Raw genomic sequence first — 23,094 nt, 5'->3', positions numbered from 1 at the left:
GGGAGCCAAGTCAGCCAGATGGTATCCTTTTGCTGGACACAAAGCTTTCCTCTATTTTCACCAGCCCTGTGATCATTTCAAAAGATGATAAGCAGAAGGGCCAAAAGTTAGGAACTAATTTTCAGATATCCTGAAAATGAGCAGGGACTAGATCCCAGTGCCTCTCAGGAGAGATCTCTTCTAACAGTTGACCAAATGTTGCATACAGACCTGGAGATGTTCCAGCTGACTGTTCGAACAAGCCCTCCTGTAATCAACTGGTAGATACCTTAGGACACCCACTAACAGAACTTACAACATCAAGTAGAAAATCTTTGCACGTTGGAATGATACTGTCAATTACTCCTATTTTGTGTGATGTCCTGCACATTCTCGTGTGCCACTGACATTTGTTTGAAATGATTTTAAAATCTGGTTCTATCCAGGTTCATGATCCAGTTGCCTTTGAATCATTCAGCGATTATCCATTGGTGTCCCATTTTATGCAGGTTATTTGATTATTGTGCCCAGTTAGGTCCTCACTGTTTCATTTTGTTCTTCACAAATTAAAATGTCCACTGATCGAACCTCCTTGAGTAGGAGCTTAAATTTCTTGCACGAAAAGCTGCACTAATAGCATTAGATTAGACTTGGGGTTAATAAAGAAAGAAAGAAAGACATGCATTTATAGAGCACCTTTCATAACCTCAGGAGGTCCCAAAGTGCTTTACAGCCAATGAAGTATTTTTGAAATGTAGTCACTGTTGTAATGTAGGAAGCATGGCAGCCAATTTGCGCACAGCAAGGTCCCACAAACAGCAACGTGATAATGACCAGATCATCTGTTTTTTAATGATGTTGGTGGAGGGATAAATATTGGCCAGGACAAGGGAGAATTCCCCTGCTCTTCTTTGAAATAATGCCATCGACCAAAAGCCCTTATTGTAGATTAATCATATTTGATTTGACATTGTGATCACCTGAAGTTTTATCCTAAATTTGTTTTCCAGTTTTGTTTGGCCATATAATTTGTTAGAAGTGTACAATGACTGACCTTGTCAAAGGCTCTGGTAGTTCAAGGCAGTAACGAGTTGTTCTGATAGAGAAATACAGACTTCCTCTGAAGGACAGGTTACTGGTCACTTCACTTTCTCTCAGTGCAGAACAGACTGACTAGAAATGTTTCAGTAGTAAGATAGTCAGTCTATTGCTACTTATAGAATCATAGAATGGTTACAGCACAGAAGGAGGCCATTCGGCCCTTCGTGTCAATGTCGGCTGTCTGAAAGAGCGATCCAATTAGTCCATTTCCCCTGCTCTTTCCTTTATGGCCCTGTAAATTTTTTCCTGTCAAGTATTTACCCAATTTTCTGCTATTGAATCTGCTTCCACCACCCTTTCAGGCAGTGCATTCCAGATCATTACAACTCGCTGCCTAAAAAATGTTTCCTCATGTCACCTCTGGCTCTTTTGCCGATCACCTTAAATCTGAGTGCCCTGGTTACTGACCCTTCTACCACTGGAAACAGTTTCCCCTTATTTACTCTCAAAACCATTCATGACTTTGAACACCTCTATCAAATCTCCCCATAACCTTCCCTGTTCAAAGGAGAACAACCCCAGCTTCTCCATTGCTCCAGATGACTGCAGTCCCTCATCTCTGGTACCATTCTAGTAAATCTCTTCTGCACCCTCTCTAAGGACTTGACATCGTTCCTAAAATGTGGTGCCCAGAATTGAATACAATATTCCAGCTGAGGTGTACCAGTGTTTTATAAAAGTTTAGTATAACTTCCTTGCTTTTGTACTCTATGCCTCTAAATTAATAAAGCCCATGTAATGCACTGTTCTGTTTTTGCTTGCATTCAACTTTGCAGCGCCTTACTTGCTCACTGTCCATACTGGGACTGTCCCTTGTATAATGATTGCTCCTGTTGATGGGGGGTGCAGAATGGGGAAAATTTCATTGGGCTGGAATTTAGCACTCTGCTAGGGTTAAGCCGAGTTGAACAATCTGGCTTTGTGTGACATGCAACTGCATATTATGGTCAGGAGGCTGATGTAATCCTGTATGTAAAGAAGAATTTTCTAATTTATATATTTTTAATTTGGAGAATTTTTTTAGTAGTAGCTTTGAGTAATAAAAATACTGCTTCAGAAATTAATATTCTGGCATTTTTATCAAGTTCAGAATCTGAATTCAAAAGCATGCAAATACTGACAATGTTAAACTCCAGGTCCTGTCTGCTATGAGAAACTGCAGCAACAAGCCTTCTAAATCACCTCCAAGTCACACAACATCCCAACTTGGACATATATTACCGTTTCTTCATCCTCGCTGGGTCAAAAGTCCCTGAACTCCCTACTTAACAGCATTATTGAGAGCACCGTCACCACACAGACTACAACTGTTCAAGAAGGTGGCCCACCACCACCTTCTCAAGGGCAACAAAGGATGGGCAATAAATGCCACCTTTCTAGCAATGCCCACATCCCAAGAAATTTTTTTAAAATCGTGAAATATTAAAGCACTGTTTTAAAAAAATAACTACTGCAAGCTGATAATGGAAACTTACCCAGAGCCACAACACCCGATTGAAAAGCCAGCCCTGAACCACCAGAGTCTCTTTAGTCCCAAATGAAATACATACTAATTGAGGGAATGAAAGATGGTGAATGTCTAAGTACTCCATACGACTCCCGGAATTGGGATCTAATTTTTATACTAATTTACTAAATTTGATTGTTTACTCAATTAATAAGCACGGATAGTAGCTTCAGTGGTAATTCAATGTTTATAGATATTGAATTACCACTGAAGCTACTATCAGAATTACATTCCTTGTTTAATACAGTTGGATACATATGGTTAATGTGTTACAGAGCACAAAAGGCATTCAAGATCTGCTGTACATTGCCAAAGAGTCGGTTCCCAGTGACCGTTGGGCAAGCACACCTTTAGTACTAAAAGCTACTGCTGGTTTACGTCTGTTGCCAGGAGAAAAGGCCCAGCATTTGTTGGATAAGGTAACTCCAGCGAAGTAACCTTCTTAAAGTTTACTAACATTGAAACAAAATCATTGATTTGGAAAATTTACGTACTACACATTTATTATTGAATACAGTTTTCCAGCTGAGGTGTACCAGTATTTATAAAGGTTTAGCATAACTTCTTTGCTTTTGTACTCTATGCCTCTATATTAATAAAGCCCACGTAATGCACTGTTCTGTTTGCTTGCATTCAACTCTGCAGATCCTAACTTGCTTGTTGTCCAAACTGGGACTGGCCCTTGTATGATGATTGCTCCTGTTGATGGGGGGTGCAGAATGGGGAAAATTTAATTGGGCTGCTGTGGAGAAGTAAATGATGCGTGACCAGATCAGAGTGACTTTAGGGCTCGTAATCCTTAAGCATTGCTGCCACAAATGAGTTTTTTTCATAATTCACTGATTCCCAAATTGTGTATATAAAGTTTCCCACTGTTTTATAAAACATATTTTCCTCCCTTTTGGGTGCCCTGATTCCTGCCATCTACCTGTGGCCACAATTAAGCCGGCTGTGGGGATGTGTATGAGAACCGCCTGTGTGATTCACCCACTTGTTTTCTTCTCCCTGACCAAATGAAGCATGACATTTATACTCTGGATTTCTCTGATAATTTGGGCAAAACTGGTAACTTGGTGTATGGGAAATATGTGGGTAAAAGCCCACATCCTGTAACTGTGAAGCAGTGCCTTAGCACAACAACATACTGTGTGACTGTGCTGCCACTTCTTGCATCGTTCACGATGAGTCAAATGCAATGTTACTTTATGGCAGGAGAGTTACACTGTGCAATGATATCATTAATCACAAACAAAAGAGAGATCTCTTCCTGTTTTTGTGACTCTGCTTTCTTTTGTGTCACTCTCTCCATCTTTGCATTCCACTTTTTCCTGTCTCTCTGACCCACCCGTATTATTGTCCCACATTTTTCACATTGTGTCTATTGCACTCTGTCCAACTTTTTTTCCTCATTGTTTCCTGCTCACTCTGTAAGTCTCACCCTGCCCGCTGTCTCCATGTGGCTCTCACGAGTATTCCTTTTTCTGATTTACTCGCTATCTATCTCCTCCCTTTTTTAAAGCCCAGGGTATGCAGCAAGATGTGAGGTAACATGCTGGGCGGGGGAGAGACTCTCAGAGGTACCGTGACAAAGGTGATATGCTGGAGGGATTAACAGGTGTGGCCAGGAGGAAGCAAGGGGTTGGGAAGGGGTTACATCTGGAAGGAAGTGCGTGGAGGGTTGTACCTAGGAGTAATTATGTGGGAGAGCTACGGTCTGGGGACCCCAGTGGAATTATGGTCTGGGGCCTTGTAGGACCTTGGTGGTGGCTGGGTTGTAGCAGCATTTGGAGGGGGACATGGAAAGGCTTGTGAGTTGGCCAGGAGGTCTGGGAACACTGAGGACGATGTTAGTGTCTGAGAATATTTGGTGGGGTGGAACTACCCAGTGGGGAGTTAGAAGAATAAAGAGTAATAGGACTCGAGGTTGAGGATCTGGGGAACACTGGGCTTTGTGAGAAGTCTGGGAAGGGGTTAGTGGGGCTGGGTTGTGGGACCAGTGGGGGAGGCTCATGGAGACATAAAAAGAGGGCACTGGGAAGGGAATGATGTGCTGTAGTGTTGGAAGTACTGGGTGGGGCTGCACTGGAGGGGACTAGATTGTGACAACAATGAGGGATAAGGTCATCAGTCTTTTGTTTGCTGTGCACAAATTGACTGCCACGTCAGTCGGTATTACTAACTGCACTGTTTTAAAAGTAATCTATTGATCGTAAAAAGCTTTGGGATGTCCCAAAAACATGAAAAGTGTCACTTAAATACATTTTTTTCATTTCTGAAACAGTAAGTAAACATGGCTGCTTTAAAAACATAAATTGTATAAACAATCCACTGTGTATAGTTATATCAATATCAGTCAGATACAATCTAAAAGTTCATGATTTATGTTCTTTTTAGATGTTTATACAATAAAATTGAGCTTCTGGGCTTTTCCATCATTGGATAGAGGAGGATGGGGTGGGGCCTACAAACAAAATCTGGGCACGCTCTGTGAGTGGCTAGTCCTACTGTCAATGGCATTCATTAGTCTCAGACAGAAGAGAGCCTTAAGTTAAGGGCTTCTAGAAATTGGCTTTAGTCCATGTCAATCAATAGAAATCCAATGTCAGCACAGAGGTTGGGAAAGACAGAGAGTGAATCTCTAATGGAGTGAAATGCAAACAGAGTGAGGACTTTCAGCTGGGAATTTGGTGAGTGTGGGAATTAGGTGCAGAGGGGGAAGGAGGTGCTAAGTGATTTAAACCAAAGAACTATAGACTAAGACTGAGTGGAGCATAAAGGGAGCTGCACGAGGAATCAAAACCAGGCAAGGAGGAGCGCCGAACGTAAATCAGTAAGTATTTAGTTCATTGGTTAGTGTTTTTTAGTATCAGATAAACAGTGAAGTTCCTGAAAGGTAAACAAACAGTTTAAATAGCTGTTACCTAACATGGTAGGAGAGCTGGGGCCCTTGCATGCACATCCTGTGTCATGTGGGAACTCCAGAACACTTTGTGTGTCCTGGAAAACCACGTGTACATTAAGTGCCGTCAACTGCTCGAGCTCAAGCTCAAAGTTTCTGCCCTTGAGGGCAGCTGGCATCACTACAGTACATACGGGAAGCTGAGAGTTTTGTGGATGTCACGTTTCAGAAGGTGGTCACCCCGCAGCTGCAGAGAGTTCAGACTGAGGGGGAGTGGGTGACCAACAGACAGACTAGGAGGAACAGGCAGGCAGTGCAGGAGTCCCCTGGGAGTGTGGCACTCACAAACCAGTATTACCGGTGAGGGTGTTGACACCTCGGGGATGTGCAGTCAGGAGCAAATCCACGGTACCGTGGGAGATTCAGCTGCACAGGGGGCCAAAAGAAATGCAGTTGTTATAGGGGATTCGATAGCCGGGGGATAGACAAATGTGAGTCCCGCATGGTGCATTGGCTCCTTGGTGAGCATAAGAAATAGGAGCAGAAGTAGGCCATATGGCCCCTTGAGCCTGCTCCGCCATTCAATAAGATCATGGCTGATCTTCGACCTCAACTCCACTTTCCTGCCCGTTCCCACATCTCTTGATTCCCCTAGAGTCCAAAAATCTATCCATCTGTGGCTTGAACATATTCAACGACTCTGCATTCCACAGCCGTCTGGGGTAGAGAATATCAAAGATTCACAACTCTCTGAGTGAAGAAATTCCTCCTCATATCCGTCTTAAATGGTCGACCCCTCATCCTGAGACTATGCCCCCTAGTTCTAGACTCTCCGGCCATGAGAAACAACCACTCAGCTTCTACCCTGTCAAACCTGCTCAGAATCTTGTATGTTTCAATGAGATCACCTCTCATTCTTCTAAACACCAGAGAGTATAGGCCCATTCTACTCAATCTCTCCTCATAGGACAACCCTCTCATCCCAGGAATCAATCTAGTGAACCTTTGTTTCTTAGATAACGAGACCAAAACTGTACACAGTACTCCAGGTGAGGTCTCCCCAAAGCCCTATACAATTGTAGTAATACTTCCTTACTCTTGTACTCCAACCCCCTTGCAATAAAGGCCAACATGCTATTTGCCCTCCTTATTGCTTGCTACTTTTACCTGCATGCTAACTTCTTGTGTTTCTTGTACAAGGACACCTAAATCTCTCAACACCAATAGTTTCTCACCATTTAAGATATTTTGTTTTTCTACTCTTCCTACCAAAGTGAATAACCTCACATTTCCCCACACTATACTCCATCTGCCATCTTCTTGCCCACTCACTTAACCTGTCTATATCCCTTTGCAGACTATTCGCGTCCTCCTCACAGTGTACTTTCCCACCTAGCTTTGTATTGTCAGCAAACTTGAACACATTACATTCGATCCCTTCATCTGAGTCATTAATATAGATTATAAATAGCTGAGGCCCAAGCATTGATCCTCGTGGCACTCCACTAGTTACAGCCTGCCAACCTGAAAATGACCCATTTATCCCTACTCTCTGTTTTCTGTCCGTTAACCAATCCTCTATCCGTGCTAATATATTACCTCAACTCTATGAGCCCTTGTTTAACAACCTTTTATGTAGCACCTTATCGAATGCCTTTTGAAAATCTAAATATACTACATCCACTGGTTTCCCCTTATCTACCCTGCTAGTTACATCCTCAAAAAACTCTAATAAATTTGTCAAACATGATTTCCCTTTCATAAAATCATGTTGACTCTGCCTAATCATATTATGATTTTTTTAAGTGCCCTGTTACCACTTCCTTAATAATGGATTCCAGCATTTTCCTGATGACTGATGTCAGACTAACTGGTTTGTTGTTCCCCGTTTTCTCTCTCCCTCTTTTCTTGAATAGCGGGGTTACATTTGCTACCCTCCAATCCGTTGGGACCATTCTAGAATCTAGGGAATTTTGGAAGATCATAACCAACACATCCACTATCCCTGCAGCAACCTCTTTTAGAACCTTAAGATGTAGGCCATCAGATCCAGGGATTTATCGGCTTTTAGTCCCATTAGTTTCTCCAGTACTTTTTCTCTGCTGATATTAATTACTTTAAGTTCCTCACTCTCATTAGCCCCTTGTTTTCCCACTATTTCTGGTATGCTTTTTTGTATCTTCTACTGTGAAGACAGATATAAAATATTTGTTTAACATCTCTGCCATTTCCTTATTCCCCATTATAATTTCTCCTGTCTCAGCCTCTAAAGGACCAACGTTTACTTTTGCTACACTCTTTCGTTTTACATACTTGTAGAAGCTTACAATCCGTTTTTATATTTCTTGCAGGTGCCAGGGTAAAGGACATCACTGAGAGGGTGCAAAACATTTTGAGGGGAGAAGGGGAACAGCCAGAAGTCGTGATTCATGAGGGAATCAATGACATACGAAGGAAAAGGGTTGAGGTCCTGTAGTCAGAGTTTCAGGAGCTAGGGAGGAAGTTGAAAAGCAGGACCTCAAAGGTAGTAATCTGTAGATTACTCCCAGTGCCACGTGCTAGTGAATATAGGAATAGTAGGGTATGGCAGATTAATGCGTGGTTGGAGCAATGGTGCAGGAGAGTGGGCTTCACATTCCTGGGACAGGAGGGACCCGTTCAAGATGGTTGGGCAGCACCTCAACAGAGCTGGGACCTATGTCCTTGCGGGGAGGTCAACTAGTTGTGGGGGAGGGTTTAAACTAATTTGGCAGAGGGATGGGCACCAGGATGAAACATTAGAGAGGAGAAACAAGGTGCTTAGAGGACTTTGAGGGACAAGTAGCACTAGAGTAAAGAATAGTTCAGAAATAGGGGGAATCAGACAGGGGGCAAATGCGAGGCAGTCTAATATGAGATTGCAGTGCATATGTGTAATTGCACGTAGCGTGGTAAATAAGGTTGATGACCTATAGGCTCAAGTCGCCACATGGGACTATAGTGGCAATAACAGAGACCTGGCTCAAAGAAGGGGAAGATTGGGTACTTAATATTCCTGGCTATAAAGTATTCAGGCAAGATAGGGAAGGAAAGAAAGGAGGGGGAGGAGTGGCAGTATTGATCAAAGAAACTATAATAGCACTGGAAAGGGATGTTATAGTTGAGGAGGTCAAAGATAAAATCTATTTGGTTAGAATTAAGGTACAATAGAGGAGCTATTATGCTACTAGGTGTATACTATAGGCCACCAAATAGTGGGAAGGAGATAGAGGAGCAAATTTGCAGGCAAATTACAGAAAGATGCAAGAACTATAGAGTAGTGATAATGGGGGACTTCAATCATCCCAATATAGACTGGGACAGTAACAGTGTAAAGGGCAAAGAGGGGGAGGAATTCCTGATATGTGTTCGAGGACTTTCTGAAACAGTGTGTTTCCAGCCCAACCAGGAAGGAAACAGTGCTGGATCTTGTTCTGGGGAATGACGTGGGGCAGGTGGAGCATATTTCAGTTGGGGAGCATTTAGGGAACAGTGATCATAATATCATTAGGTTTAGAATAGTTATGGAAAAGGACAAGGAACAATCAAATGTGAAAATGCTTAACTGGAGGAGGGCAAATTTCAGTGAGTTAAAAAGGGATCTTGCCCAAGTGGATTAGAATCAAAAATTGGTCAACAGGAGGCCTTCAAGAAGCAGTTGGTTCAGGAACAGAGTAGACACATGCCGATGAGGGGGAAAGGAAGGGCATCCAAAGCTAGAGCTCCCAGGATAACTAAAGATATAGAGATAAAAATGAAAAAGAAAAAGGAGACTTATGACAAATGTAAGGTTCATAATACAATAGAGAACCAGGCTAAATACAGAAAGTACAGAGAAGATCTAAAAAATGAAATAAGAGGGACAAGTGTATGAGAATAGATTAGCGGCTAACATAAAAGGGAACCCAAAAGTATTTTATAAACATATAAATAGTAAAAGGGAAGTCAAAGGAAGCATGGGACTGATCAGGGACAAAAAAGGAGATCTTCTTGTGGAGACAGAGGGTATGGCTGAGGCACTAAATGAATACTTTGCATCTGTCTTCACTAGAGACGAGGATATTGCCATTGTAGCAGTAAAGGGGGAGGTAGTAGTGATAGTGGATAGGATAAAAATAGATGAAGAGGAGGTACTTAAAAGATTGGCAGTACTCAAAGTAGATAAGTCACTCGGTACAGATGGGATGCATCCTAGGCTAATGAGAGAAGTAAGGGTGGAAATTGTGGAGCTCTGGCCATAATCTTCATATCCTCCTTTGATATGGGGTTGATGCTGGAGGATTGCAAATGTTACACCCCTGTTCAAAAATGGGGACAGGGATAAATCCGGCAATTACAGGCCAGTCAGCCTAATGTCAGTAGTGGGGAAACTTTTAGAGACAATAATCCGGGACAAAATTAATTGGCACTTGGAAAAGTACAGGCTAATAAATGAAAGTCAGCACGGATTTGTTAAAAGAAAATCGTGTTTGACTAACTTGATTGAGTTCTTTGATGAAATAACGGAGAGGGTTGATGAGGGTAGTGAGGTTGACGTTGTGTGTATGGACTTTCAAAAGGCATTTGATAAAGTACCACATAATAGACTTATTGGCAAAATTAAAGCCCATGGGATTAAAGGGACAGTGGCAACGTAGATACAAAATTGGCCATGGGACAAAAAGCAGAGAATAGTGGTGAACGGTTGTTTTTCAGACTGGAGGGAAGTATATAGTGGTGTTCCCCAGGAGTCAGTATTAGGACCACTGCTCTTTTTGATATATATTAATGACCTGGGTATATAGGGTATAATTTCAAAGTTTGCGGATGACACGAAACTTGGAAATGTAGTAAACAATGTGGAGGATAGTAACATACTTCAGGCGGACGTAGACTGATGAAATGGGCAGACACATGGCAGTTGAAATTTAATGCAGAGAAGTGTAAAGTGGTACATTTTGGTAGGAAGAATGAGGAGAGGCAATATTAACTAAATGGTACAATTTTAAAGGGGGTGCAGGGACAGAGAGACCTGGGGGTGCACGTACACAAATCTTTGAAGGTGGCAGTACAAGTCGAGAAGGCTGTTAAAAAGCATATGGGATCCTGGGCTTTATTAATAGAGGCATAGAGTACAAAAGCAAGGAAGTTATGCTAAACCTTTTATAAAACATGAGTTAGGCCTCAGATGGAGGTGTGTTCAATTCTGGGCGCCACACTTTAGGAAGGTTGACAAGGCCCTAGAGAAGGTGCAGAAGAGAAATACTGGAATGGTACTAGGGATGAGGGACTTCAGTTATGTGGACAGCCTGGAGAAGCTGGGGTTGTTCTCCTTAGAACAGAGAAGGTTAAGAGGAGATTTGATAGAGGTGTTCAAAATCATGAACAGTTTTGATAGAGTAAATAAGGAGAAACTGTTCCAGTGGCAGAAGGGTCGGTAACCAGAGGACACAGATTTAAGGTGATCGGCAAAAGAGCCAGAGGCGACATGAGGAAACATTTTTTTAAGCAACGAATTGTAATGAACTTGAATTACTGCCTGGAAGGGTGGTGGAATCAGTTTCAATGGTAACTTTCAAAAGGGAATTGGATAAATACTTCAAGGGAAAAAATTTACAGGGCTATGGGGAAAGAGTAGTTGTATGGGGCTAATTGGATAGTGCTTTCAAAGAACCAGCACAGGCACGATTGGCTGAATGGCCTCCTCCTGTCCTGCACCTACAATGATACTATGATATACAAGAGGGAGACAGGAAGTGTGATGAGCAAACCATATAATAAATCACAAATCTGGCACTCCAGATGTCATAAGCAACTGCAAGACCATCATCTTTTTTTTTAAAAACAGAAAGTCAGTCACTGACCTGGAGCCTGATATTTACAGGGGTACGGTAGCATAGTGGTTATGTTACTGGACTAGTAATCCAGAGGCCTGGGCTAATAATCCGGAGTCATGAGTTCAAATCCTGTGACGGCAGCTGGGGAATTTAAATTCAATTCAATTAATTAATTAATGGCCATGAAACTACTGGATTGTCGTAAAAACCCATCTGGTTCACTAATGCCCTTTAGGGAAGGAAACTTGCCGTCCTTACCCGGTCTGGCCTATATGTGACTCCAGACCCACAGCAATGTGGTTGATTCTTAATTGCCCTCTGAAATGGTCCAGCAAGCCACTCAGTTGTAAAATCTCGCTTAAAAAAAGTCATAATAAGAATAAAACCAGACGGACCACCAGGCACCGGACACGACAAAGGCAAACCAAGCCCAGTCGACCCTGTAAAGTCCTCCTCACTAACATCTGGGGACTTGTGCCAAAATGAGGAGAGCTGTCCCACAAACTAATCAAGCAACAGCCTGACATAGCCATACTCACAGAATCATACCTTTCAGCAATAGTCCCAGACTCTTCCATCACCATCCCTGGGTATGTCCTCTCCCACTGGCAGGACAGACCAACCAGAGGTGGCGGTACAGTGATATACAGTCAGGAGGGAGAGGCCCTGGGAGTCCTCAACATTGACTCTGGACCCCATGAAATTTCATGGCATCAGGTCAAACATGGGCAAGGAAACCTCCTGCTGATTACCACCTACCACCCTCCCTCAGCTGATGAATCAGTCCTCCTCCATGTTGAGCACCACTTGGAGGAAGCACTGAGGGCAGCAAGGGTACTCTGGGCGGGGGACTTCAATGTCCATCACCAAGAGTGGCTCGGTAGCACCACTACTGACCGAGCTGGCCGAGTCCTGAAGAACATAGCTGCCAGACTGGGCCTGCGGCAGGTGGTGAGCGAACCAACACGAGGAGAAAAACTTACTTGACCTCGTCCTCACCAATCTACCTGTCGCAAATGCATCTGTCCATGACAGTGTTGGTAGGAGTGACCACCGCACAGTCCTCGTGGAGATGAAGTCACTTTTTCGCACTGAGGACACCATCCAACGTGTTGTGTGGCACTACCACCATGCTAAATGGGATAGATTCAGAACAGATCAACAGCTCAAAACTGGGCATCCATGAGGTGCTGTGGGCCATCAGTAGCAGCAGAATTATATTCCAGCACAATCTGTAACCTCATGGCCTGGCATATTCCTCAATCTGCCATTACCAACACGCCAGGGGATCAACCCTGGTTCAATGAAGAGTGTAGAAGAGCATGCCAGGAGCAGCACCAGACGTACCTAAAAATGAGGTGCCAACCTGGTGAAGCTACAACTCAGGACAACATGCATGCTAAACAGTGGAAGCAACATGCTAAAGACAGAGCTAAGCGATTCCACAACCAACGGATCAGATCAAAGCTCTGCAGTCCTGCCACGTCCAGTCGTGAATGGTGGTGGACAATTAAACAACTAACGGGAGGAGGAGGCTCCATAAACATCCCCATCCTCGATAATGGTGGAGTCCAGCACGTGAGTGCAAAAGATAAGGCTGAAGCATTTGCAACCATCTTCAGCCAGAAGTGCCGAGTGGATGATCCATCTCGGCCTCCTTCCGATATCCCCAACATCACAGAAGCCAGTCTTCAGCCAATTCAATTCACTCCATGTGATATCAAGAAACGGCTGAGTGCACTGGATACAGCAAAGGCTATGGGCCCCGACAACATCCTGGCTGTAGTGCTGAAGATTTGTGCTCCAGAACTAGCTGCGCCTCTAGCCAAGCTGTTCCAGTACAGCTACAACATTGGCATCTACCCGACAATGTGGAAAATTGCCCAGGTATGTCCTGTCCACAAAAAGCAGGACAAATCCAATCCGGCCAATTACCGCCCCATCAGTCTACTCTCAATCATCAGCAAAGTGATGGAAGGTGTCGTCGACAGTGCTATCAAGCGGCACTTACTCACCAACAACCTGCTCACCGATGCTCAGTTTGGGGTCCGCCAGGACCACTCGGCTCCAGACCTCATTACAGCCTTGGTCCAAACATGGACAAAAGAGCTGAATTCCAGAGTTGAGGTGAGAGTGACTGCCCTTGATATCAAGGCAGCATTTGACCGAGTGTGGCACCAAGGAGCCCTAGTAAAATTGAAGTCAATGGGAATCAGGGGGAAAACTCCAGTGGCTGGAGTCATACCTAGCACAAAGGAAGATGGTAGTGGTTGTTGGAGGCCAATCATTTCAGCCCCAAGGCATTGCTGCAGGAGTTCCTCATGGCAGTGTCCTAGGCCCAACTATCTTCAGCTGCTTCATCAATGACCTTCCCTCCATCATAAAGTCAGAAATGGGGATGTTCGCTGATGATTGCACAGTGTTCAGTTCCATTCGCAACCCCTCAAATAATGAAGCAGTTCAAGCCTGCATGCAGCAAGACCCTGGACAACATCCAGGCTTGGGCTCATAAGTGGCAAGTAACATTTGTGCCAGACAAGTGCCAGGCAATGACCATCTCCAACAAGAGAGTGTCTAACCACCTCCCCTTGACATTCAACGGCATTACCATCGCCGAATCCCTCACCATCAACATCCTGGGGGTCACCATTGACCAGAAAGTTAATTGGACCAGCCATATAAATACTGTGGCTACAAAAGCAGGTCACAGGCTGGGTATTCTGTGGCGAGTGACTCACCTCCTGACTCCCCAAAGCCTTTCCTCCATCTACAAGGCACAAGTCAAGAGTGTGATGGAATACTCTCCACTTGCCTGGATGAGTGCAGCTCCAACAACACTCAAGAAGCTCGACACCATCCAGGACAAAGCAGTCTGCTTGATTGGCACCCCATCCATCACCCTAACCATTCACTCCCTTCACCACCGGCGCACTGTGGCTGCAGTGTGTACCATCCACAGGATGCACTGCAGCAACTCGCCAAGGCTTCTTCGACAGCACCTCCCAAACCCACGACCTCTACCACCTAGAAGGACCAGAGCAGCAGGTACATGGGAACAACACCACCTGTATGTTCCCCTCCAAGTCACACACTATCCTGACATGGAAATATATCGCCGTTCCTTCATCATCGCTGGGTCAAAATCCTGGAACTCCCTAACAGCATTGTGGGAGAACCTTCACCACACGGACTGCGGCAGTTCAAGAAGGCGGCTTACCACCACCTTCTCAAGGGCAATTAGGGATGGGCAATAAATGCTGGCCTCGCCAGCGACGCCCACATCCCATGAACGAATTTGTTTAAAAGCTGCCCTTGAGCCCTAACAGTTTCTAAGTAGGTGCAATTAACTGGATTTGCTTATGTAGAGAAGTGGCCTATAAAGCCCCCCGGCAGCTTTGCTGCTAAAAGTCATAGCCATGCTGAATGTAAGACTACCTGTGAGCAACATCATCGGAGGTCTAGTATTTTTAAATTGTAGGATTTATTTAAAGGCTGCATTTTTTTAGGTTGTTGCATAATGCTGTAAAACACCATTTACAGGAATATTGCAGTCGTAAAAGAGGTAGTTGTAGCTATCTCCAAACCTTTAGATGTTGAGTGTGCAGGAATTTCTCCTACAGATGACTCTTTGTATATTATATTCTGTGTGTTTCTGACACCATGTGCATCTATTTTTGATATCGAAATTCGGTGACATGCTGAGATTTCAAATGATTTTTTTTGTATATGCACTGATGCCGTGTCACATTTGAGTCTGACTATATTCAAGTTTTTTTTGCTTATCTTGACCTCGTGTGTCTCAAGACTCCACTGTATTTAAAATATTAAACCATATGTATCTATACATATTGTTTTTTTTTAAAATGCAGAAAATCCTACATAGTTCTGCGCGAAATACCGGGTACTTGAATCCTTAAAACTGTTAGAACTCCTTATTACTACAGACCAGAATGCACAGATTTAATTTCTGACACTACTGTCTTATTGGCATGCTACTATCTAAATGTGTGTGTATATTGGGGAAAATGTAATGTGGTTAGTTGCTATCTGTTAACTCTTTGGGTTAGAGTGTTTTTGAGTTGACTATAATTTGGTGTACACAATACTGACTTTATTTTCTGTTAATCATATGCAAAAAAGCTGGGACCAAAGTTAGCAGAAAAGATTGTTAAATTAAGTACTGTGAATTTACTGAATCCTTTCTTCTAGGTAAAAGAAGTCTTCCAATCGAGCCCTTTCCTAGTGACGGATGATTGTGTTAGTATCATGGATGGGACTGATGAAGGTAGGGTACTGGCTCTTATTTATATTCGATGCATTTGTACCTAGATGCAAGTCATGTCTGTGTTACATACTCCTGAGGTCAGGTATTGCTGCTTTAAGGTGTTTTCTCCACTTGCCCTTCATGCCTCCCAGAAGTGTGCACCTCAAACGTCACACAGTAATGTGTGCCACATTAACAAATTATCTGGCTTCTCTCCTATTATCCAAACTGTGATATTACGCATCATCTTCAAGAGGGCTCTCGTTGGCTGTTTAGTCTGCTGGCAGTACTAATTCAGTAATCCATGGTGTGGAAAATGTTAAAATCAATTACGCCATGTAGAAAGTAACAAGTGATTCCTACTGCTGAGTTCAGGCGATCGCAAGATAATTACAGATGAAGAATGCCATTCAACTCACTTAGCTCATTCATCAGTTAATTCAAAGTCCTTCCATTGCCATCCAAATGATTCTTAAATGGTTCCACGATTTTTGTCTCCACAACCCTATCTGGAAGTCAATTCCATGAATTGATCATTCTTCAGGTGGAATAACTCCTAATATAAGTCCGAAATTTACCTTTTACTAATAGGATCCGGTGTCCCCTTGTCCTACCCTTGCAATTTAGGTTAAAGTAATTTTCCAGATTTATCTATCTCTTACCGTTTTCAAGTATATCTAGCTTGTATATCTCTAAGATCACCTCTCAAACCCCTCTTTCCAAGGCTGAAAAGCCCAAGTTTCTTCAATCTTTCCTCATAACTCTTTGTTCACTCTCATCCCCAGGCCCTGGCCCTGGTTTGTCTTTCATCTGCAGGTGGTTGCAGCAACTCAGAGACAGAACTTCCCTACTTATCCCTGCTCCACTTTTCTCAGTGCCCTCAGTTTCTCCCTGTTCTCCTTCGTGTCCACCTCCAAACAATTATATGTTGGCTATCATCTACTGACTTTTTTTAAAAAGATGAAAAAAATAATAGGTTACTCCATAAAGAAAAGTGAAAGAGAGACATACAGAAAAGACAGGACACAGAGGTAAGGAGAGACCTGCACTGGGGAAGAATGAGAGTGTTGGACACATACCAAGACAACAGTGATAGCAGGTTTGCAAGAGGGAGACAATGGAAAAGAAAGAGATGGAAAGAATTCCAGAGTCGGAGAGAAGTAGAGAGGAAGTTACAGGAAGACAGTTTTTTTTTTAAAAACTGGTTAGTGCTCTGTTGTGGGCTGCTTTTATATTGTCATGTTAGAAGCTTACAGCACAGAATACGGCCATTCAACCCAGCTTGTCTGTGACAGTTCTTTGTGAGGACAAACCAAAAGTAATCCCACTGCCCCACTCTTTCCTTATATCTTACTCTGATTCAAATATTTATCAACTTTCCCCTCAAAGATAGTGATCTCTGCCTCAATCACTTCCTGTGGCAAAGGATACAGATTTATGGTAATTGGCAAAAGTACCAGACGGGCGATGAGGAGAATTTTTTTTAAACAGCGAGTTGTTATGATCTGCAATGCCCTGCCTGAAAGGGTGGTGGAAGCAGATGCAATTGTAACTTTCAAAAGGGAATTGGATAAATACTTGAAAAGGAAAAAAATTGCAGGACTATGGGGAAAGAGCAGGGGAGTGGGACTAATTGGACATCTCTTTCAAAGAGCCGGCACAGGCACGATGGGCCGAATAGCCTCCTTCTGTGCTATATGGTTCTACGAGACTTGTATCCCATCAGAGTGTATCCAAAGCTGCATTTACCATGGCTGAAAGGGCAGTGATGTAATGCAATGTACTGTCCAGTCCCTAACTTCCTTATTTATTTTAGTGCCTGGGAGGGTGAGCTTTATTAAAATCTTATAAGACGGCACCCCATTCAAGCAGTGCTTTCTGTTCCAGTGTTCAAACAGTTGTGCAAAGTATGGTCTACTGTTAATTCAGATTCTATTGAGCTCAAAAAACAATAGTTCAAATTAAGCAATTTTAACAAAACAGCAGAGTAAGTGACTTTTTTTGTCAGACTTCAATTTGAATTAATCAACTTTGAATTAACTGTACATCAGATTTGATATAAAGCCTAAGATGGTGTGAGATAACTTGAACATTGATATTTAAATGCAGTGGGAGCTTTTTGATCTGTATGTATAGCTCATGTTTCCAACCCTTAAAACTTTGCTTATAGAATTTGTCATCTAGTGTAAGTTAGTCACTTTTTCAGTGTTTTGCTAACAAACCTCAGTCTGACGTTAGACACTGAGGGTCTCCATATCAGTAAGCGCTATTCTCTTTCTGATTCTTTGTCTGTTTTCCCATAACTAATGCTTTGTAATTACAGGTATTTCTGCATGGATTACTATCAACTTTTTAATAGGTAAGCAACAGTATATAGAGTTTCTAGTGGATAATGATACTAATATTTGTACGTTCTACAGAATTGAAATGTACTGAAATATTAGTTTTAATGGATTAATTGGTGGCAGGATTTAATTTTGATTTGTACAAGTAGCTTCTGTTCAATTTTACAATAATAATTTACCCAGCTACTTCCAACTGAGAGTCCCACAAGGGAGTACCCGAGCAGTGGCCTTAAAGGGACAGGTCAGATTAGCAGCTCAACATTGTAACAAGTCCCCAGACTGCCTGTGAGCACTACCACGAGAGATCCCCTTGTCTTCTATCCATCATATATTAAATTTTCTATGTACATTGTGCACTCTTTATTTGGGCAGCACCATTCCTGTCATACCTCGCTACATGGCACCTTGTTGAGATTTCATATTATTAAGAAAGCAGCTCCAAGCAGTTGCAGTCGTGCCTGTAGCAGCACTGCTCTACCGCTAGATGGAGCTTCGTGAGCTGCAGATCCCCATACCTACAGCACCATTATTCAGACAGCCTCACTGCTGAGGAGACTGCCAACATTACTAACCTTCCTCCTTGATAACAGAACAACTACTCACCATTTTCTTCTTCCCTTGCTTCGGTTTCCCCCCTTTCTATTTTTAAGTAAATGATTTTCTTGAAACTTTTCCAGGCCCTCCCGTCTGCATTTTTAGACCTTTCCCCAGTATATTATTATTTTCCATAGCGGTTCCTCCAAGGCCACCTCCCACTTCCCCCTCCAACCTCTTGAGTGCCTGCCATCGTGCTTACGGTTTTAGGCAGTCAGTTCCCTGAGACAGAGATGAGGCCACCCCTATATTCCTGCAAACCCTCCTTCCCCACCTGGCAGGAGCCCGAGTTCGACCCTCCAGGGACCCATTCAGTCTCGGTATGCCCGCAACAATGGTTCTCATCTGAATGTTTCGCTGAATGAAATTGTACAGATGGTTTGCCGGTCTTTCGGGTTCAGAGTTGGCATGTGTAAGTTTAGTAGACCTGCAGTTTGCGGGAAGGAGGGGCCCTTCTCTCTCTTTCATTTCTGTGCTTTCAAATGCACTCTGAGGGAAATTTGACTTTTTTTTGGACTGGAGGAGTCAAACAGCTACAAATCTAGAGAAATGTCCAACAACTATAATCGATCTCTATTTGACCCCAAATACATTCCCCCCCCCCCCCCCCAAAAGAAGTATGTGAGCATCATCCTTCTAGGGACAGGCCTGGTTAACAGCTACACATACGACTGTGCTTCAGCCTTCAAACTACCCGAGAGCAATGCCATTGCTGGTTTTTAAAGAAATGTGAAGTAGAAATTGTGTAATGTATTGAAAGGCAATTTACCTAACCATTTCAATACCTTCCTCCGTCTGGTGAATTTTCAGTGTTGATTGTAGTGCATTCTTTTTAGATAGCTTACAAGGATCAAAGCACAATACTGCAGGAATGCTTGATCTTGGAGGTGGTTCTACCCAGATCACATTTTTGCCTCATAGCGAGGTAAGTTTTTTTTCATAAATGAAGTAGTAGTCAGAAGATTAATTTATCTTTTTTATTTAAAAAAAAATTCTGCCAATTTTTTCCCCTACCCCTCCTGCAGGGATCAATTCCACTGGCATTGATTGCTATTTGGTACCTCATCTTAAATGACTCTTGATGATGGCTGTGGAAAATGATTTGACCACAGAGGCATCGCACCCATGCCTGAGTCTATTCTACCCAGGTGTCAATACAGATGTACTTCCAGCAGTGGTCACTGGATGGTGACCAGCACCACCACTGATTCATGACTCAGTAAATTAAATTCTGCCGTCGTTACTCGGGATTGAGTGCATTGGGGGATCGAGTTCCATAGTTGCATCCATTTACAGTTAAGGCCATTGATTTGCAATGACTAAAGGAGTCAAATTCCGCTTTCCTTGCATGGAATTCATGGCTTTTTACTGGCATTTTATGTACTGAATTCTGTCCACTCTTCTGTGAAAACCGTTATTCAATAGTCCCAGCAATCAGGAATGGGAATCTGCCCCAACCAAAAGGCAAGAAGGCCGATTGTAGCATCCTTACCTCCAACCCAACTGAGGTCAGCTAACTCCACAGAGAGTAAGAACCAAATCTGTGATCTGCCTGATTTGGATGCGTCAGATGTTGGTTTCAGCTACTCATTGTTCAACTATTTTGGGAGCTATACTAATTTATCTATAATAAAAAAAATACACATTACGGTACGTTTATCCCAACTATTTCAAAGGCAGGATTTCAATTAACTGTTAAACTCAAGGTACGGTATGCAAAATGGAGTTGATGGTCAACAAAATGCATCAGTGGAATGGTTTATCTCTGTTTGTGAAAACGTGGTTTTTAGCATCCAACTGTGCCTCACTTTCCAGTGCCAGCACTCCTCTCTGCCTTTTGTTTTCCATAAAATTGTAAAAACATTAAAATCATCTGAAGAAACAGAAAAGATGAGCTGGAGAGTTTCAAGTGCGTAACCTGTTTTACTGGAATCTAATTGCTATCCTTTGTTTACTGTTGTATGATCTGAAACTCCTTCACCTGCTGGTTCTTCCTGTTTTCTCTATTACAACTCCAGAAAATGCACAACTCACAGCATCCTGTGCACAGTTTTAAGGAACTCTTTCATTTGCTGCTTCTGTAGTTTGAAGAAGAGGCATGATTTTGACCTCAAGCTGAAGGACGAGGGGGTGGGGGGGATGATTTTCGGGTGCAAAACCTGGAAGGTTAAGATCTGCAATCGTGACTTTAATAAGGTCAGCAAATTTTACTTCCAGGCTTCGCGCCTGGCAACCAGCCTGATCGACAGACTGGTTGACTGTGGGGTGGCAAGGCCGGGGATCGAAGAAGAGGCCGGAGGGGATTGTGGGCTGCGGAGGACATGGCGGGGGGCGCGGGGTGATGCTGGGCTAATGTCGGGTAGAGATCGGAGCGCTGACGTTGAGCAGAGATCGGGGTTCACTCGAAGAGAAACCGGAAGACGAAATCGGAGGTTGGGTGAAGAGATGGAGGGGCCACCATCGGATGGGGTCCACAACCGGGGTGGTGGGGGGGAGGTCGGCCAATCACATGGGCCCTGTCGTCCAGGTGAGCTTGTTGGGCCTGGATGAAGCATTCCTGCTCCTCCAGGCCCACAAGCAGTGCAATAAAGGCACTCACGTCATGGATCTGGCCCTTCCCGCCTGCTTTCACCTGACGGGAATGGGAAGCGATGGGAAACACGAAAAGGTAAGGTTAATTTAATTTTACTTTTGTAATTCACGAAATATAAAGTACCTCAATTATTTCAATCAGGTACATTTAAGTATCGGCCAGCCGGCTTTATGTGGGGGCGGGACTTCCGGGTGTCTGTTGTCCACACGCAAACAATCCTGCTTGGATTGCCTGCACGGTCCCGCTCCAAAAAGCTGTTATTCAAGTGTGAAAACGGGAAGCACTTTTCACACAAAGGGTAGTGGAAATCTGGAACTCTCTTCCCACAAAAAGCTGTGGATGTTGGGGGGTCAATTGAAATTTCCAAGACTGAGATCGATAGATTTTTGTTAGGTAAGGGTATCAAGGGAAATGGATCAATGGCGAATAAGTGGAGTTGAGGTACAGATCAGCCATGATCTAACTGAATGGTGGAACAGGCTCAAGGGGCTGAATGGCCTACTCCTGTTTCTATGTTCCCATTATGACCAGTTTCCTTATCCACATAGTTTTGACACCTAATCTTTCAAGAAGCATCTTTTATTTCCCAATTTAAATCTCGCCTGAACACACGAGTGGCATGGAGAATAATGGATGCTGAGCAGTGGTTCAGATTAATAATGAAGTTAAGGGGGGTGATTTTAAACCCCAAGAGCGGGTGGGTTGGGGGCGGGTGAGAGTTGAAAATAGTTGGTTTTTTGGGTCGCAACTGCAAAATTTTTGGACTTTGCATTCCCAGTGAGAAGCTTGTACTTTTACGCACCGACATTAAACCCAGAAATAAAGCTGGGTTGCGGTCCCGATCCAAAAAACAACTATTTTCAACTCCCACCCACCCCCAACCCACCCGTTCTTGGGGTTTAAAATCACCCCAAGGGGTTTAGATGATGTGACACACTTTCAAGCTTAAAGCTATAACTGAACCCGGATATTAACTTGCAAATGTAGGAGGCTGGGTATGCTGGCTGTGCATTCTGTCCTTTAGCCTCTGAACTGATTCAAATCCAGCCCAGATTGTCAGAATAAAAGTTTCCTTCTGCTCCTATGTGTAAGGATGCTAAGTGAATTGACTCTGGACAATCTGATGCAGTGGGAGGGTGTTTTCATAAAGTTGGGTTTAAGACACATTGTTGGGACAAAGTCAAGAGAGCTACACTTTGCATTTGTTCTTATTCTACCTGCTGTGAGATTACCTGATGCTGATGTTAAAAATGGGGAGGTGATCCAGTCCCCAACATTTAAATTCCTGAGCAGAAGATTTTAAAAAAACACTGAAAAGGAAAATCAGTTAAACCTTAATTCCTCCTTGGTGTTTTTTTAAGAATTTGAGGAGTTTAATTGGTTTCAGTTCTGGGTTTGTGCTGATAATACCTGACAACATGTACCTGAGGAATAAGCACATTCATGTTTCACAACAAGTGCGAGTTACTTTCACTGCAATTAAGGGATCACATTCTGTATAGTTCATTGGGATTCCACAGGATTGCTTTGAATATTGAATTGACACAAAAATGGTTCAAGTTCTGCTTGTTTTGTGGTCAGTGCCCCGACAAATTTTTCAACATGGGCCCTTTACCTCAAAGATGAAACTCAGCATCGGTTGCCATGTCAACTGAGACATTTTCTAGTATCTTGGGCCAGGATCGAAGAACAGAAGAATTTTTGTGAACAGAAGACGATAAGATTCTACAAGCTTATCTCTTTTGATTTTTGTTATTCCTCAAGATTTGAGTTTTCCAGCCGATTGTAGGTGACTTGCCCTAAATATACTGAAATTGGAGAGAGCCCAGTGAAGCAGCACATTGAGGCGTTTCACTGCAGAGTGGTAGAATGCAGGATCTCTTCCAGGATTCCCACACAATGGGGTAAATTTTAACTGAGAGCCAGGAAGGGGGTGGGGAAGGGAGATTTCCAGATGTGAAACCTGGAAGGTAAGTGG

General features: G+C 43.2%; 1 protein-coding gene across 1 annotated transcript in view; it reads left to right on the top strand.

The window, feature by feature from the left end:
• entpd6 (ectonucleoside triphosphate diphosphohydrolase 6) overlaps positions 1-23,094 on the top strand; it is an 81,748-nt gene that overhangs the window by 37,103 nt on the left and 21,551 nt on the right. The window contains exons 4-7 of the mRNA XM_067989315.1: positions 2,863-3,006; positions 15,530-15,605; positions 17,908-17,943; positions 19,360-19,448. Of these exons, the coding sequence (XP_067845416.1) occupies positions 2,863-3,006; positions 15,530-15,605; positions 17,908-17,943; positions 19,360-19,448 (345 nt within the window). The remainder of the gene's footprint in view (positions 1-2,862; positions 3,007-15,529; positions 15,606-17,907; positions 17,944-19,359; positions 19,449-23,094) is intronic.

The sequence above is a fragment of the Heptranchias perlo genome, chromosome 8, assembly GCF_035084215.1.
Source record: "Heptranchias perlo isolate sHepPer1 chromosome 8, sHepPer1.hap1, whole genome shotgun sequence".
In the NCBI taxonomy this organism is placed as follows: Eukaryota; Metazoa; Chordata; class Chondrichthyes; order Hexanchiformes; family Hexanchidae; genus Heptranchias; species Heptranchias perlo.
Note: the sequence above shows the minus strand (reverse complement) of the source record. Positions and strands in the feature narration are given on the sequence as shown.